General features: G+C 37.5%; 1 protein-coding gene across 2 annotated transcripts in view; it reads left to right on the top strand.

Moving 5' to 3' along the window:
• Window positions 1-263: 263 nt before the first annotated feature.
• The window catches only part of MTMR2 (myotubularin related protein 2), a 116,918-nt gene continuing 99,977 nt past the window's right edge, over window positions 264-17,204 (top strand). Inside the window, exons 1-2 of one of the 2 annotated variants that reach the window (XM_049620285.1) lie at window positions 328-417; window positions 10,339-10,409. Coding sequence is in view for 1 of the 2 variants with exons in the window: in XM_049620276.1 (XP_049476233.1) it covers window positions 338-417 (80 nt within the window). In the remaining variant the exon portion in view is untranslated. Of the gene's footprint in view, window positions 418-10,338; window positions 10,410-17,204 lie in introns of both variants that reach the window. The other variant, XM_049620276.1, reaches the window with a different exon arrangement.

The following is a 17,204-nucleotide window of genomic DNA, read 5'->3' as shown; positions in this document are numbered from 1 at the left end:
CGGGGTCCTCGTCCCTCCAGCCTCAGGGGACCCTCTCACCCCCGGTACGGCCACCTCCTTTCCCAGGGTCTAGAGGCCACGCGGGGCACGCAGCGAGCGCACGCAGCGAGCGCAGCGCGTCGGGGCTGCAGTCAGAGGGGCGCCGCGGGGTCCTCCGGCTCCTCGGCGGCCCCCGGGCGCGGTGCAGTCTGGGGGAACATGGCCGCTTCCGGTCTCCCTCACGGGCCGGCGCTGGCCTGACCGCGGCCCCTGCCCGGCGCACTCCGCCCTCCGCTCCTCCCGCCCCGCAGCGGCGGAGGTCGCTTCAGCCTTTCCCTCCCGCTGCCCCCGCCGCGCCATGGAGAAGAGCTCGAGCTGCGAGAGTCTTGGCTCCCAGCCGGCCGCAGCACGGCCGCCCAGCGTGGACTCCCTGTCCAGGTAACCAGGATGCCCACGGCCCCGCCCAGCGTCCGAGAGGGATGGAGAGGGGCCGGGGACCCGCTGGATGGTGCCCCATCTCTCTGACTGCTTCCGAAGGCTGCGCCGAAATTCCTTCCCTGGGACTTGGGAGCCACTTCTTCCTCCCTCTTTGGGATTTAGAAGCTGGGAAAAGGGAGGTTAAAACTCACTGCCGCCTTATCGGTGATTCTCCCTTTCGTGCAACGATCTCGTTTCATCCCTGGTTGAGGCAGCCCCAGTTCATTAGTTTCTCTTGTTTCTCATTCCATCTCGAATTATTTTTTTTGGACAGCCCTTCCCCCAGCCACCACCCCTCATTTCCTCTCTGCCTCTCTTTCTTTACTATTTTCAAAACCATCCTCCAGTCTTTCTTCCGTCTGTCCGTATGTCTTTGATTTTTGGATTCTTGCCCACCCTTTCCTCTTTTTTTCCATCACTTCACTTCCTTATCGCTTTCATGATTTTCCCTATACTCTGACCACCCGCCACCCTTTTCGTTTTAAAAATGTAAATAAAAATGCCCACTGTACGTCTCTTTTCTAAATCTTCCAGCTGAAAGTCATTATCTAGGAATCTGACTAGTCCTTAACCCCGAGTGAATAATGAGTGGTAGTTTTCTTTCTTGGACTACCGGTTCTCCTAGTTATTTCTCTTGTACCAGATGGGATTTTTTTCTCCCTGGAATTTTGAGGAGGACTTTAGTATGCAGTTTTGCAGACAGCTGTTGCGAATATTAACTAGACATGTTTTCGATGAATTTTTTTCCTTTGGTTTTAAAACAGTGATTTAAAATTTCGGGAAGAAATAATAGAAGACCTGTGTATATTATATATCCATAACAAAATAAGGTTCTTTTCCATCGAAAAATAGTCTAATTGTTATTAGAGAGTTATTAGATACTGATCTGCTATGTGAAAACATAATTTTCATTATCTTCTGAATAAACTGAAGTTTCTCTCTTTTAATTCATTTTGGGGTTTCATTAAATACGGGTGATACTGCTGTGTTTTCCTATTACTGTTCAGATCTCATTGGGAAATGATTAGCTGATATCATCATTATAAATTAAGATTCTCTTCCTAAAGCATTCATAGCAGCCTACCCACACCTTTTCCAGAGTTCTTAACAAACACAGTGTAATTGCTTGTTTAATTGTCTTTTTTATTAGGCTATAAGCTACTGGAGGAAAAGGACCTTACTCATTTTCTTATCTCCAGCATTTAACAGAGATGCTGTGTGTCAGAGGTGCTCAACAAACATTTTTTTGAATTTGTAGATTTAATAATTTTCCAGGAGAGAAGAATTTTTCTTTGCATTCAATTACATATATTGTACATTTGTTTCAAGTATTTTTAAAATTTTATGTTTATTTTTCTGAAATTTAGAAAGCTGAGGATTTAAAATTAAAGAGAAAACAGGTTGGAAAATTATATTTTACACTTGATCTTAGCCAAAAGGCCGAGAAGCGATGGAAAATTATATTTTATAGGAAAGTTATAAATGACAGCTATGGTTCAGAATAGAATGTAAAGAAAACAAATGAGGCAACCAGTAATCTCAACCAAGTAAGAGGATTTAGAACCACAGGAGGCAGCATAGTCTGTTAGAATGAACAATATACTGGAAGTTAGGAACTCTTAAAAGTCCCTGGCCCAGCTAGCTCTTTGGCTTGTATCATAATCTTTCTAGTCTATGTTTTCTCATCTTTCAAAATAAAAAAAGTTGGTCTAGAAAAACTGTAAGGTCTCTGGGTGCTCTAAAATTCTATCATTCTTTATCTTAATGACAATGATTATTAAGATGCATTCTTATCAACTACTAATTCCCTTTACAAATACTCTTTGTTAACGGATTTTTGAAATTATACTAAGTAAATGTCTGTTATTATTACAAATTAACGTACCTAATTATGCCACTTAAGCACATTTATTGCCCCCCCCCAAAAGAAAGCCCAGTAACTTTAACGTTTATACATACATTTTAAGTCTTAATTAAAGAATTGTTTTTTTTTTTAATTTTTTTTTTTAATGTTCATTTATTTTTGAGAGAGAGAGAGAGACAGAGTGTGAGCAGGGGAGGGGCAGACAGAGAGGGAGACACAGAATCTGAAGCAGGCTCCAGGCTCTGAGCTTCGAGCTTCTAGCACAGAGCCTGATGCAGGGCTTGAACTCACAAACTGAGATCATGACCTGAGCCGAAGTCAGACACTTAACCGACTGAGCCACCCAGGCGCCCCTTAAAGAATTGTTACTGACAGATGAATATGAGAAAAGTAACTCCTTGAAAGAGTTTTGACTGGAATATGTTATCCTCATCCTCTCTGGAAAAAATATAAGTATGATCTACTTTCCATAGGAGAATGCCAGCTTTCATTCCTCTCCTCTGGAAAGTAGAAAAAACTAACATTTATTGAGTGTGTGCTAGGTAGAATTCACCCTGCTAAATTTTTTCATATCTTTTATTTTATGGATCATTACACTTGTTTGATCAGTGTAGAATAGCTGCATTGGAGATACTTGTTAGAAAGCTTAAATTTAAACTTAATCTAGGCTAACAATCAATTGTAGGTGATTCTAATACAGAGGCAAGGTAGACAACCATGATTAGAATAGCTATGCTAAGTGGCTATCCAGTAGCTTAAATTTTTACTTTGATAGCTTATGGTAAAGCAAACCATCAATGTTTGGACTGTATTGTCTCAGCCTTTTGCAGAAATGTTGCCCTTAAAGTGTAGTTTATTTTTATGCCTTCTTTTTTTTACAGTTAGGACATTTTTGATTTCATATTTTCAATTAGGGAATTGCCATGTGAATTTTTTTGATACCTCCCATACAATAAAAGTTTATATGTTCAATGTGTTTCCTATGTCTTTTCCAGACTAGACTGACACAGATTTCTGCTGAGTTTGGCTCCGAGAAAAATTGTTTATGTAAAAAACGTATGCTTCCCATTTGTTTGAAAATAGAAACTATGTAACTGCATCTTTCTCTTCAATTTAGCAAAAGGATTTCAGTCAGATTTGTAACTGAAGTTGGTAATACACCCCTCTCTAATTTCTTCAAGTACTTCTACTATTAGATGAATTCAGTTTAAGTATCATGTGATATTCAAATGTGTTAATTTGTAAGTTTTTTAATGCTTTTCTGGGATATTGGGGTAATACAAATCTGAAAAATAATACACTAGTCTTTCTGGTTGCCCATTGTTTTTGTGAAAATGACAAACCATTGCAGTGGGGTGACTGGCTCTTGTGGGATCTGTAGTTCACGCTAAATGCATGTTGAATCTTGATATCTACCTATCTGTCTGTCTATATCTTTAGTCATCTCAGAGTTGCTATTGCAGCTCTAGGCATTGCCTTCTAGGTCATCATTGACTTGATACTTTTTGGCCAGAAAAGAGTGATTTTATTTTTCATATGATATCCAGATAGCAGTTTCCTAATCAGCTATGTTCATGTTGTCTTGCATCCTTAAAAAAAGTAATGTTCTTCGGTGAGTCTTGCTTGGAGTTGTTCAACTTCAGTAGGCTGTTCAGTAGCTCTTGTGTATTCTGCTGTTGTCCATTCTTCAATGCGTCCAGCTGATAGAGAGAGAGCTGGGAGCAAATTCACTTGAGCACACTGACAACCTGGCTGTATTCCATAATTTAATTCTTGCTGCTCTTTCTCTGATTCTTGACATAAGTATGACTTATACAGGATAGAGTTAAAACAATCCTGTGGGCTAGCTATGATAGCTAGGGTAGGCCTGTGCCTTAGAATTGTATAAATTATACAGCCGGATTTGACACTATCCTGGTAGTATTCTGCCTTCTTAGTCTGGTTTTCCATTTTTTTCAGTTTGTACGCTGTTATAAAATGTACTGCTTGAGTGGGTTTCTTTGATTATTTTTTACTATGCATAATCAAATGCTGACACATGTGATGCCAAATAGGTGCCCAGTGAACATTTAAATAAAGAATGGTTGAATGTTCATTGCTCTTTTATATGTTGTGTCCACTCAAAGGATTAAAAAGGGTTTTCTTATGTTGAATTTGGCCTGTAAAGACACAATTTCAGGTTCAAGCTAAAGTTATTCTTAAATGAAGTCTCTTGACACACTGAGCTGATTTAATTGACTACATTATCTTTTCTTGTGCCCAGTCCTGTATATCTTCACAACATTGTGTTCCTGTAGCCTACCTGCTTTTCCATCTGCTACTCTTTATTATTTTGGTTTCTTTCTGTCTAACTTATCTTGTCAGTCATTTTATTTAATGCCTATTTCTTTCATCCTTTATATACCCTCATGCTGGGCACCACTTGTTCGTCTCAGATTATTTTGGTGTATAAGTTGATTTCTAGTCTATAAATTCATTAGCATTTATATTTACATATTTATATGCACATATTTACATTTAGCTTAGAAAAAATCAAAGGGTGGCACCCAGAATATACTCAAAAAAATAGCCTTCAACTAATTACATTTTTAAGTTACATGTCTTCCTTTAGAATTACCATCATCTGAAAATAGCAAATCCTGGATTTTTGTTTCCATGAATTTTGACGGTACTTATAATCTGAAAAGGGAGAAAAGTTTTTGAGATTTCTGAGACACATTTTGTTGTAAGGTCTCACCTTTAGTTTCAGCCTCAAGGTCACTTAGAGGTAATATGTTGATAGGAAATATGCTTTTGGGTTGTTTTCCAGTAGTGGTGATGGATTTGTGTCCAATCACACATTCTTACCCACTTCCTTGTGACTCTTGGCATGTCTTCGGAGGCAGCTGACCAGGATTAGTGGTAGAAACCCACTGTGGAACTTAGTGAAACTCACAGGTTGAACTTCCAGCCTTGGCCATATAATTAGCACTTTGTGTCAGACAGCGAATGTATTGGTCACTTAAAAATTACTTATTTTGGATTTTATTTTTCCAGGACCCTAAAAGAACTTTAAAGTTTTGTCAGACGAGATCCAATATTATTGTGAACTAATCAATAATTACTGTGTAGATTTTTCTGAAAGAGCATTTAAAAAGATTAATTACTAGTCAAAAGTATACAAGTATACTAAAGCTGAGATTGGGTCCCCTATATGTTTTCTTCTTTCCTCTTTATGCTATCATCAGTAGTCTTCTATTAACGTAGACCATTAGTTCCCAGATCAGTAGCATCAGCATCCCTTGGGGATTTGTTGAAAATACAGATTCCTTGGTCTTACCTCAGATTTAATTGGATAAAAGACTCTAGGGGTAGAGCCTGCGGTTTGTTTTAATATGTCCTCCAGGTGATCCTAAACTAAAACTAAGAGTTTGAGAGCCACTGCCTTAGGTCTTTTACTAATTGTTTTCTAGTAACTCCATCAAATTTGCTGAAATAGACTAGGTTAAGGTCTGTGTTACAGCTACCATAAGCCTATTACTTGACAGCATTTTTGTACAAATATTGATTGAAGTAGTGGAAGGTAAAAGTCATCTTTTGTGGATTTATGATATCTAATTTTGGGAAATTTCTTGAGGGTTTTTTTTTTTTTTTTTTTCTCAGCCATGAGTAACACATCAGAAATACGTGTTTTAGGCCTTTTCTTAAAAATGGGTATTTGGTGGGGCGCCTGGGTGGCTCAGTTGGTTAAGCGTCCGACTTCGGCTCAGGTCATGATCTCATGGTCCATGAGTTCGAGCCCCACGTCGGGCTCTGTGCTGACAGCTCAGAGCCTGGAGCCTGTTTCAGATTCTGTGTCTCCCTCTCTCTCTGACCCTCCTCCGTTCATGCTCTGTCTCTCCCTGTCTCAAAAATAAATAAATGTTAAAAAAAATTAAAAAAAAATAGGGTAACATTTTTTTATGTAAAAATAGGTAAAAAAATGGGGTAACATTAAAAAATATAGGGGCGCCTGGGTGGCTCGGTTGGTTAAGCGTCCGACTTCAGCTCAGGTCATGATCTCACGGTCCGGGAGTTCGAGCCCCGCGTCAGGCTCTGTGCTGACAGCTCAGAGCCTGGAGCCTGTTTCAGATTCTGTGTCTCCCTCTCTCTCTGCTCCTCCCCTGTTCATGCTCTGTCTCTCTCTGTCTCAAAAATAAATAAACGTTAAAAAAATAAAATAAAAAAAAATATATTATAAAGAAGTAATTCCAGGAAACCATCACCTGAACCAGTGAAGTCTGGATTACGCCCAAGGGAAGGAAATAACCCTGATACAGATGTCCAGAGAGCAGTAAGTTTATTTTGTAAAGCTGCCAAGTTCATGCTATTGTATTCAAAATCACCAGGGCCAAAGGTTGTATGTGATTCAGGACTTGACCAGTGGAAATTCTCTAGATTTTAGTAGAGAGTATTTTCTCTTTTTAAGAAAATTATTTTTGAATAGGTAAAGCACTTGCCATCTTTGTCCTATTGTTTGATTTAGTTAAATCTGTGGATAGGATTGAAAACTATTGAGAGGTTATAATTAAGGACAGGGAGTGATTTTATAAGCCTGCTTTCCACAGGAAATCAGGTTAAAAATGGAAATTTTGGGGAAAAAAAAGTTGGTACAAGGTTATTAAAATGAAAGACACTGGTGAAGATGCCCTCTTAATGAAAATAATAACCTCAGTTCACTTTCCTGTAATTCTATTACACAGAACTGATTGCGCTGTCCTTCTTAATGTGTTTCTGTATATGTACCAATGCTGTCATCACTATAGACTGCTAATGCATCAACTTTGTAGTTCTTCCCCTGCCCAAGTACTTAGTACTTACTGTGGCAATACTCGCTGATGACTTTTCATTTCTTTCAGAGACTCTTACTGGATGTGATTATCTCTTGGGCTCTTTAAATACTTTTTAGTCTATATTAAATAAGGGCAGATGCTATGTTTTCAATATAATAAGAATTAACTTTTAAAATATGTTTCAGGGGTGCCTGGGTGGCTCAGTCTGTTAAGCGTCTGACTCTTTTATTTTTATTTTTTTTTAATGTTTATTTATTTTTGACAGAGACAGAGCATGAGCAGGGGAGGGGCAGAGAGAGAGGGAGATGCAGAATCTGAAGCAGGCTCCAGGCTCCGAGCTGTCAGCACAGAGCCTGACGTGGGGCTCGAACTCACAGACCGCGAGATCATGACCTGAGCCAAAGTCGGATACTCAACCGACTGAGCCACCTAGGTGCCTCGCGTCTGACTCTTGATCTTGGTTCAGGTCAGGCTCCACACTGGGCATGGGGCCTGCTTAGGATTCTCTCCCTCTCTCTCTGCCCCTTCCTTGCTTGCATGTGTGCGGGCACACACACACATACACACACACACACTCTCTCTCTCTCAAAATAAATAAATAAACATTAAAAAATGTGTTTTAAACTATATACTTCAAAAACCCTAAATAGTGATACTTGGAAAACTCTTCTTATTTTTTTAAAGTTAGGGTTTTGATTTCACAGAGTATAAGAGAAAATCCAAACTAACTGGCTTAACAGAGATAATTTAAGTTTTTCACCCACATAAAAACCCAGGGGTAGTCAGTACAGATCCGATATAGTGGACCTGAAGTGTCAAGGGCACAGACTCGTTATTCCAGTGTTATCTCGTGAACCAAAACATTTGTTGAAGCGCTAACCTTTGCATTCATTGTAGTCACGAGAAAGGAGGAAGGGAAGAAGAAAGGTATGTTCTCTCTCTTTAAAGGATACTTTTTTGAAGTTACATGTAGTCTTTTAAGCTTCTATCCAGTTGGTCAGAACATGTTCCCATGGCCATACGTAGCCAAAAGGAAGGCTAGGATATATAGTCTCTTCTGGGAGGCCTGTGTTAAGCTAAAAATGGGAGGTTCTGTCTATAAGAAATAGGAGAGAATTGGTATTGGAGGTAATTAGCAGCTTCTTCATATTATTTAAATGAATCATTTTAGCAAAGAAGACATTTTCCGGTTAAAGTCTACAATACTTCACTTCTGAGACTTGCAAAAGCAGTGACCAACGTAGAAAATGCACTGAGAGACATGATATATGGTAGCAGACTAGAAAAGAAAACTGTATCTTGGAGCACTCTAAACTCCTGAGTTTTTTAACTTTCTGTTTTTTTGTGTATTATTTTGGGCCAGATTTTTATAATCCTAATCTGGGATTATAATGTAAAAGGGATATGTTTAATAATCGTCAGCTTGTGAAGTGAAAGGCAAATGGAAGTCAAATGAAGAATGATCAGCTGTACTCTTTCATTGTTTATTTCCTTTGAGGAGCTCAAGGAACTGCGTGGTAAAGTGGCCGTGGTGGTGAGGATGGTGGCCTACACTGCTTACTCTTCTGCAGTTCTCAGCTCATTTCCAAGCCACGTGTCCATGTGTTTTATTTCCCACCCCCAAAATACTGCATCAGGTTCTATTTAGGTATTTTCTCTCATTTCAATTCTAACGGTTTGGTATCTGTAAGGGAAATAAAGCTTGCCGTTTGGGGCCCTGTTAGTTTCTGAGTGCTTTTGCCAATATTTTGTGTGTTTTTATATCTTTGACCTACAAATTTGAAAATCCACAGAAATCTGTTTATTCATTTTTGTGTGTCCTAATTTAAATATTACTATTTTAAGCATGGAATGTCAAACATAGGTGTTTAATCATTTAGGAGTGAGTAGGAGAGGGTAGAGAAGTCTCCTCTGGATTGTATTATTCCTTGGATTCAGAGGGTTTAATAGGCATGAGTAACCAATATATGCATCTCCTTTCTTAACAGAATTGCATTCACAGATGACTGCAAGTGAGCAGTTTTTCAGATAGGACTCTGTTAGCAGGTCGTGTGTTAGCAAAAGGAATAATAACTTTGGCTGATGATAGGCTCCTGGTGACCAGGAGCTTAATTTTCTTGAGCTGAGCCAGGATGCTCAGCAAGGTCAAAAATAAAATTTTATACGATACAGATGTCCTCTGCTACTGGTATTGAATAATATTCTTCCATTACCACCAAAGGCAGTACCTAAAAATATAAGCCCCTGGGATAAGCTTTGCTTTTCAAGTGGTGGACAGTTATTCTACTAGTAAATTAATATTGTTGTTGTGATTATTAATACTAATATAAATAATAAGTATAAATAATAACATTTCTGAGTGCTAAATCCTTTAATATGCATTTTCTCATATCATCATCATAATTGGATAAAATAAACAGTGTTAACTGTTTCCATTTTACAGATGAGAAAACTGAAGATTAGGGAGAGCAGTTTGACATTTGGACCCTAGTCTTTTTTTTTTTTTTTTTAACGTTTTTTTTTTTTTTAATTTTTTTTAATTTTTGGGACAGAGAGAGACAGAGCATGAACGGGGGAGGGGCAGAGAGAGAGGGAGACACAGAATCGGAAACAGGCTCCAGGCTCCGAGCCATCAGCCCAGAGCCTGACGCGGGGCTCGAACTCACGGACCGCGAGATCGTGACCTGGCTGAAGTCGGACGCTTAACCGACTGCGCCACCCAGGCGCCCCAAGGACCCTAGTCTTTTTAATGTTAGGGTCTTCGTAAAGAACTGATCATACCCGAAGATCTAGTGTTCAAGGTCCAGGCCAAAACCTGGTGGTTAGAGGACAGTCCCGAGGCAAGTTGATGGGTGGTAGAGTGATTGGCTACACTACCGAGAAGGAAAAGGATAACGTGTACACAGTAATTAGTGCATTCAGAGTGTCCATATTTGGAGAGAATTTTCTCTAGCTTTGAATGTTGTTTTCTTCTGACAGAAAATTGGATGATTTTTTTTTCTTTGCTTGATGATTAAGAGGATAGTGTCATTAGAACAATACTACATTTTGAACGTCAGATAAATTATGAAGCAGCTAGACGTGGTACCAGAACCTCCTCTTGCCATTCCCTACCCCGCAGGCTTTATAGAATAATTTAGAATACTTTACTGTAGGGTTCCTTAAATATCTGAATTCCCCTAAGTTCCTTTGTGTGTTTGTTTACAGTTAATGTGTTAAGAGCCATTGACATTTGAAGATCATCAGAAGTGAAGATAAAACATCTCAAAAATTATAATGTAAGTGAATGGGAAAATGGAATTAAAAATGGACAAAAGTTAATATTGCCAACAGTATTTCTGGAATCCATATACTTTTGCCCCAAATGAAATTTATGCATTTGAGTAACCATTAACTTCAAACTTGAGTCCCAATTCCAAGTCCCAGTCCTTAAAATTCTGTGTTGGAGTAAACAGTTGCTACGTTTTAGTCACCAGTAATTTTCCATTAAAATTCTTTGGGCTTCCGCATAATGTTTTTTCCCTTTTTCTCTTTAGTAGTTTGCAGTTTGACAGTGGCTCCTGCTATATTTAAAATTATATGTGTGTACAGACTGAGGTTTTTGCTCTTCAGCTGGTGATGTATGTTCTACCCAATTTTAATTTTACTACCATTTTGTATGTTTCTTAGCCAAAAATATGACAGCTAGTCTCTTCCCTTCCTTTCTTCCTCTTTATAAATATTTATTTATCATCTACTGTGGCCTGCACATTATGCTATATCCAGAATTCCTAAGACCTTGGTGCTTACATGAGTTGTGTCATTTTTTTTTATATAGTTAGGGACTTTAGAGATCATTTGTGAGTCACAGTGATGTGACTAGGACTTGTGATGACCTCAAGTGTGGCTGAGGACCACCTGCATATTTCAGTCACCTGTGTTGCTTGGTGGACATTTAACTTCCTAGCTTCCAGTGCAGACATTCTGAATCATGAGGAGTGGGCCCAAGAATCTGCACTTAAAGTGAGAACCTTCAATCCAGATACTTTCTAGAATCTATAAGTTTGTAGATGCAGGAACAGACCTAGAGAAGTTTAATAATTTACCGAAAGGTACAATATGTGCTAGAAGGCCAGAGAAGATTGGTGTCGTTTCAAGTCCTTTAAAGTCACAGAGCTAATTAGTGTTAGAAGTGTTCTGACTCCCAGTTCTAGACTTCATTAAATCATGTAGTGACTTTTGTTGGGCCAGGCAACTTCACTGTGTATATATAAAATCATAACTAATTATCACTGGTATTGAAAAAATTAAATGCACATATGGGTTTTGTGTATGAAAAACATGGACTGTTTTTTCATCAGATATGTGACTGGTTCTGATTTTGAAATCATTAGATGGAAAAAGACCTTAGTAGTCCAAGTAGATCCCCCCACCCCCACTCCGGCCATGGTACTATTCCTACTTGGCCTTTAAGTTTTATGCTTCTGAGGAAGGATTTCATTTAATTTTTGCATCATGGTAACTAGCATAGTGCTTTGCAGATAGTAGGTGCTTGCTAAACTATAGTATGAACAGTTTACTATTAAAACTTTGTCCCCCCCCCCCTTTGGATTCTGTTATATAGTATTAGGAGTGGTTTTATTTTCTTGATATTTTATTCTGTTATTTTTTATTTTGGCGGGGTGGGGGGAGAAAAACGGGGGAAGAGAGAGAGAGAGAGAGAAGATCTTAAGTGGACTTCTTGCTCAGCGTGGAGCCCAGTGTGAGGCTCGATCCCTCAACCCTGGGGTCATGACCTGAGCCAAAATCAAGAGTCACTGACTGAGCCACCCATGCGCCCCATGAATCTGATATTTTATATACCAAGCCAGAGACCTTAAACAATTGGTTATTTTATATTTTTAGTATTGAATTATTATAGCTGATAGTCACAGTATCTCTGAGGGATTGAAATAGTCTAAATTATTTTCTGAATTATAGAAGTTTGACTTAGTTTTAGTATTGTGTATATTTTGTATTGCGTATGGTATACTGATAGTTACTGAATTATAATCTTACATTAGGAAATGTAGTTTTCCAATTTTTGGGAAACATTTTGTAATTCTCAAATTTGTTAGTAAGTTTAACTATAAAATGCCATTTTCCAATTTTCTGAATATTTTGGAACATGTTTTAATTGTAAGATATAAGAAAAGCAATATTTAAAAATAACTTTTTCATTTCTAATAAGTTTAAGTAATGTAAATTTTCTTTCCATTGAATTTTTTTCCTCTGTTTTAACCACAGACCCCAATAAATACTATATAGCTGTAAAAGAGAACTTTATCCACTATGTAATCTAACTTTTTCATTTTTTTATGCTAGGACATTAAAGCTAAGGGATTTGCCTAAGAGTGGAAATTTTATGAATGTTGCCATATATTTGTGAACAAACAGAATAGTATTTATGGTATTTCTATGATGACATGTGTGAAAAGCTTTTAAAAAAGTGTCACACGAGTAGAATGTATTATGATTACTGCTATGATGATAATATGTCTGCTAAGTTCCCTCATGACTTGATTGAAAATTTTCACTATTGTTTAATTTAAAGTCAGAAAAAGAAACTGGTCAGATTTTACTGAATTTCCTTTTACTTTGTAGGTTCCCTAAATTTCTCTTTCACTGTGTGTAATCTAATCCAGATTGTCACCTTATAAAATTACACAAAATACTCATGATGATATTTATTGGAAGAGTTCTGTCGGCCATTTTCCATGGGAAAATGATGAATGCCCAGTTTTATCCCTCAGTGTAATCAAAGTAGCTAATAGTAATAATAACACATTTTGGTGTAGTTTTTGTGGTTACAAATCTCTTTGACCTACATCATCTCCATTGTTTCTCATAACAGCCTCGTGAGGTAGATCTTTGATAGATGAGTTACTGAAGCTCAGAGAAGTGATGTGATTGTCACAGTCTCCTGTGCATAAGAGATGGAGTTAGAACTTAAACTTTGACTCCAAATGCCATTCTGTTTCCACTTCCCAGCATAAATCTTAACATGGAACCCCTGGAGTTTCATGGGGTATACATCTTGCTATTTAAAAGAAATTCTGAGTATTGGAAAATCGATGACAGTTTCATCTTGTCCAGCCAACCTGATTATTCAGTGCATACTTCTCTTTAAAAGTCCGACTCATGTTGCTACTTTTAAAATACTTAATAAGAGTTGCAGGTATCTTTTGGATCAAAGACTCATTCTCAGCATGGCTACTAGTGTGTGCTGCTTAAAATTATTTGAGTGTTTAAATGTTTTTTTTAATACTTTTTTTTAACGTTTATTTACTATTGAGAGACAGAGAGACACAGAGCATGAGCAGGGGAGGGGTAGAGAGAGGGGGAGACACAGAATCTGAAGCAGGCTCCAGGCTTTGAGCTGTCAGCACAGAGCCCGACACGGGGCTCAAATTCACAAACCACGAGATCATGACCTGGGCTCAAATTCACAAACTACGAGATCATGACCTGAGCCGAAGTTGGTCGCCTAACCAACTGAGCCACCCAGGCGCCCCTAAAATTATTTGAGTGTTTAAATGTTTGAAACAGTAGTATGTTGAACTATACAAGCTCAAAAAATAAACTGTGATATAATACAACACAGTGTACTGAAATGTCTTGATTCCTTCTTAGTCCTTGGCTCTTTAGTTCTGATTCTACTTCTTGACTGTGACTCTGGATGGGTCACTTGATTTCTGTGAGCCTGATTCCCTTATCTGGAGAAAGGGTAAAATGATATCTGCTGTCCTACCTTTTATAGGGCTGCTTTGAGGCCTAAATATGAGGATTGATGATGCTGACAATAAGAAAAAATCAGCTAACTGCTGTGTAATGCATATCATGTGGTAGGCACAGTTTTAAGTATAGTTGGTTAAGCATCTGACTCTTGATCTCAGCTCAGGTCTTGATCTCAGGGTCTTGAGTTCAAGCCCCGTGTTGGGGTCCACACTGGGCATGGAGATTACTTTTAAAAAAAGTATTTTATATATGTTCATTTAGTTCTCATAACAGTCCTGCAAGGTATTCGAATTGTTACTATTGCCACTTTGTAGATGCAAAATCTGAGGCACAGAGAGGTGAAGTAACTTCCTCAGGGTCATACAGGGTGACTGAACCAGAATTTAGTACCAGGCAGTGTAGCCCTAGAGTTGGTAGTATGTGTGGAAGATAGTGTGCTTTGACCCTTGTAAAGGGCTATGCTAATGTTAACCATTAATACTTTAAAAAATTGTTTAAAAAGAGAGATGTGTTCCTCATCCTTGTTATACAGATAGAGAAAAAAGACAAAAACAAGCAAGAAAAAAGTCTTTATGATTTATGATTTTTAACAATTAACTGACCTCACAAATTTGGAAGAATATTAGAAATTATGGAGAGAGAAATTACTGAATGAGGCTAATACATTTGATTTTTAATTTAACCTTTCCAGGCTAAAATGAGAAAGAGACATTGAGTGCTTTTCTTTTCCTACTGAATGTTTTAACTTCATGACTGGAAAACAAAGTGAAATACCTGTGTTATTTTCTGGGATTTTGACGTTTGTGCAGAAAAGTTTTATCTCATTACACTGCCAGGGAGTGACTAGTTAATAGTAATAATTAGTTTTGCTTTGTCTAGGATTACAAAAAAAAAAAAAAAAAGCAAACCTTTAGATAGTCTGAAGAATGAATATGTGACTTTATGGTTTTAATGCTGAATTCAGATTTGCATGATGGGATGAGAAAATCATATGTGAGGTCATTTGTGAAGGAATGAATTCCCTATATGTTTTTCTGTTTGTCCACCTCAAGGTGTTTTTGAGAAAGCATTTATTGCATAATAGGTCAACTGCCTTTTTTTAGTGTTTCTGACCTTGTATTTCAATTTGGGATGGACGTATTTGTTTCTAAAAGGAAATGCAGTTTCAGAGTCGTGCACTTTGAGTTCTAATGATGTGACCAATTTTCAGTTTAGTATGACATTTTCTCAGCTACACTTCACTATAAATAACTTCCCCTTTAGGCTACTTATGAATCCGTATAAGTTTTAATTTTAGCTCTCGTCTTCAGAGTTTGAGTCAGATTTAGAAGTTCTGAGAAATTCTTTTAAGGGGCTGCTGAGGGTTTTGGGATTGGCACTGGGACTCAAGGTGCCTCTTACTCCATTTTTACCCCATTCTCTGGACACACGCTAGTATTGGCTAGAATATTTTGGTTTTTACTTGTCCATTTATTTATATTTCCAGATAAGTGCTTTGAAGAAACACTACTCTGCAGAAAAAAAAGTATGTAAGGCATTTCCTTTATAGCCTGGTTTTTCACACTTGCTGGTGCATTACCACATAATATGCCCTGACTTTTGGGAAATATAGTTGACAGACCTGAAAACAAAATAATGAAATTAAAATGTCCCCAAGGTCACGTGTACCTTAGAACCTTGGGATTTTCCAGACAGAGTGCCAACATGCGCCAGCTGTCCCAGAGCTCAAATCCCCTTTGTTTCTCGGAAGAATACAAAATGTATTCTCTCATCTGTATCCATCAGATGCCATGATGAGAAGATCATTTATGCTGTATCTTTTTATACTATAGATTGGTTAAGAAATTTAGGGTTCTGGTGTAGCATTTCAAAAAATAATTATAAGCTATAAATTAATTTGGTTTTGGTAGTTTTTCTATTTTGGGGATCCTGCAAATATTCTGACAATAAGTCTTTTGTGTGCCAATGTTTTATACACACTGCAGGCTTTTTATTATTTTTTTTTAATAAAATTTTGAACAGAATGACTGATAGAACATGAATAGTGCTTATGACACTATGGTCCATTGTGTAAGCGCTGAAAGCAAATTTGCATTCCTCGAAAAGCTTGTTCACAGGCAGAATATAGAACACATTCTTTAATGTTCCTGGGCAAACATGTTATGCGTGTGCTCAGGACATTAGTTTCAAGAGAATACTTTTTAAAAAGGACCTTTTCTTTCCATGGACTACTGAAGAAAAGTTAAATTGGCAATAGGAGGGAGTGAAGCGATTTAAATAAGGCAAGTGGTTTAGATTTTATTGTAATGACTATGGTCAGTAGTACCTGGAAGCAAAAGACATGCAACCTCTCCCAGATCCTCTGGAGGCGTTTGTTTACTAGGATATACGAAAAGATAGGTGAGTTGTTTTCAGGCTGGTTTGATGAAGGGTATATATCATGCTGCTATGTTTATCTGTACCTTTAATTTTCAGACATACTTTTTTACTTTCGGTAGAAATGGTTTTATTGGATTTCGAAATATTAGATCAGGAGAAATAAGAGTACTATAAATATACTTATGGCGTCTGTTAGTGCTTGGGTTTTATATTTCTGTTCACTATTGCGAAATACCTCCAAGTATACTATGAATGACAATAAAGTAATGATAATTCCATTAATAGTCCAGCAAACCAGTAAAGGCAGAGAGGTTCAATACTTTGCTAATGGTTACACTGAAAGATTCAGGTGACGGAATTGGTTTTGTGAGTGAAGCTTTGGGCAGTCTTCTGTTTGACTGTGTCAGAAGTTACGTAAGATGTGTGTGTATGTGTATGGGTGTGTAATATATGTATAAATATATAACATAGAAAAATATAAATATATTATTTATAGATAAATAAAAAACAAAAAACATAAATATAATATATGTTCATACATATATAAAAAACAACTTCATCCTGATATTTGTTCTTTGTTTTAAGTGATTCATCAAACTCTTTTTAAGTTTAAAAGTTAGTACGTGCAGTTATCTTAATCAAATGAGGACATTTTACAGTATAGACCTAAGTGTAAAGTACTTTTGCAGCCAAATGCTTTGCTTCATTTTAATTTAATTAATCGATTCCTTCTTAAAAGGAGACCCTTATTTCTGATCTCATTCTGTTTTCCCTTCTGAAGAAGATACTCTTATATTTCCACAGGGCTATTTGTTGAATATTTTCTATCACTGCCCGTTATTTAGCACTAATAACTTTCAATAGGCCATGTTTTTGATCCTTATTATAGTCTTCCACGGTATTGTTAACTTATAAAGAACAAACAGAGACAGATGTAA

The sequence above is a fragment of the Panthera uncia genome, chromosome D1 (assembly GCF_023721935.1).
Source record: "Panthera uncia isolate 11264 chromosome D1, Puncia_PCG_1.0, whole genome shotgun sequence".
Lineage (NCBI taxonomy): Eukaryota > Metazoa > Chordata > Mammalia > Carnivora > Felidae > Panthera > Panthera uncia.
Note: the sequence above shows the minus strand (reverse complement) of the source record. Positions and strands in the feature narration are given on the sequence as shown.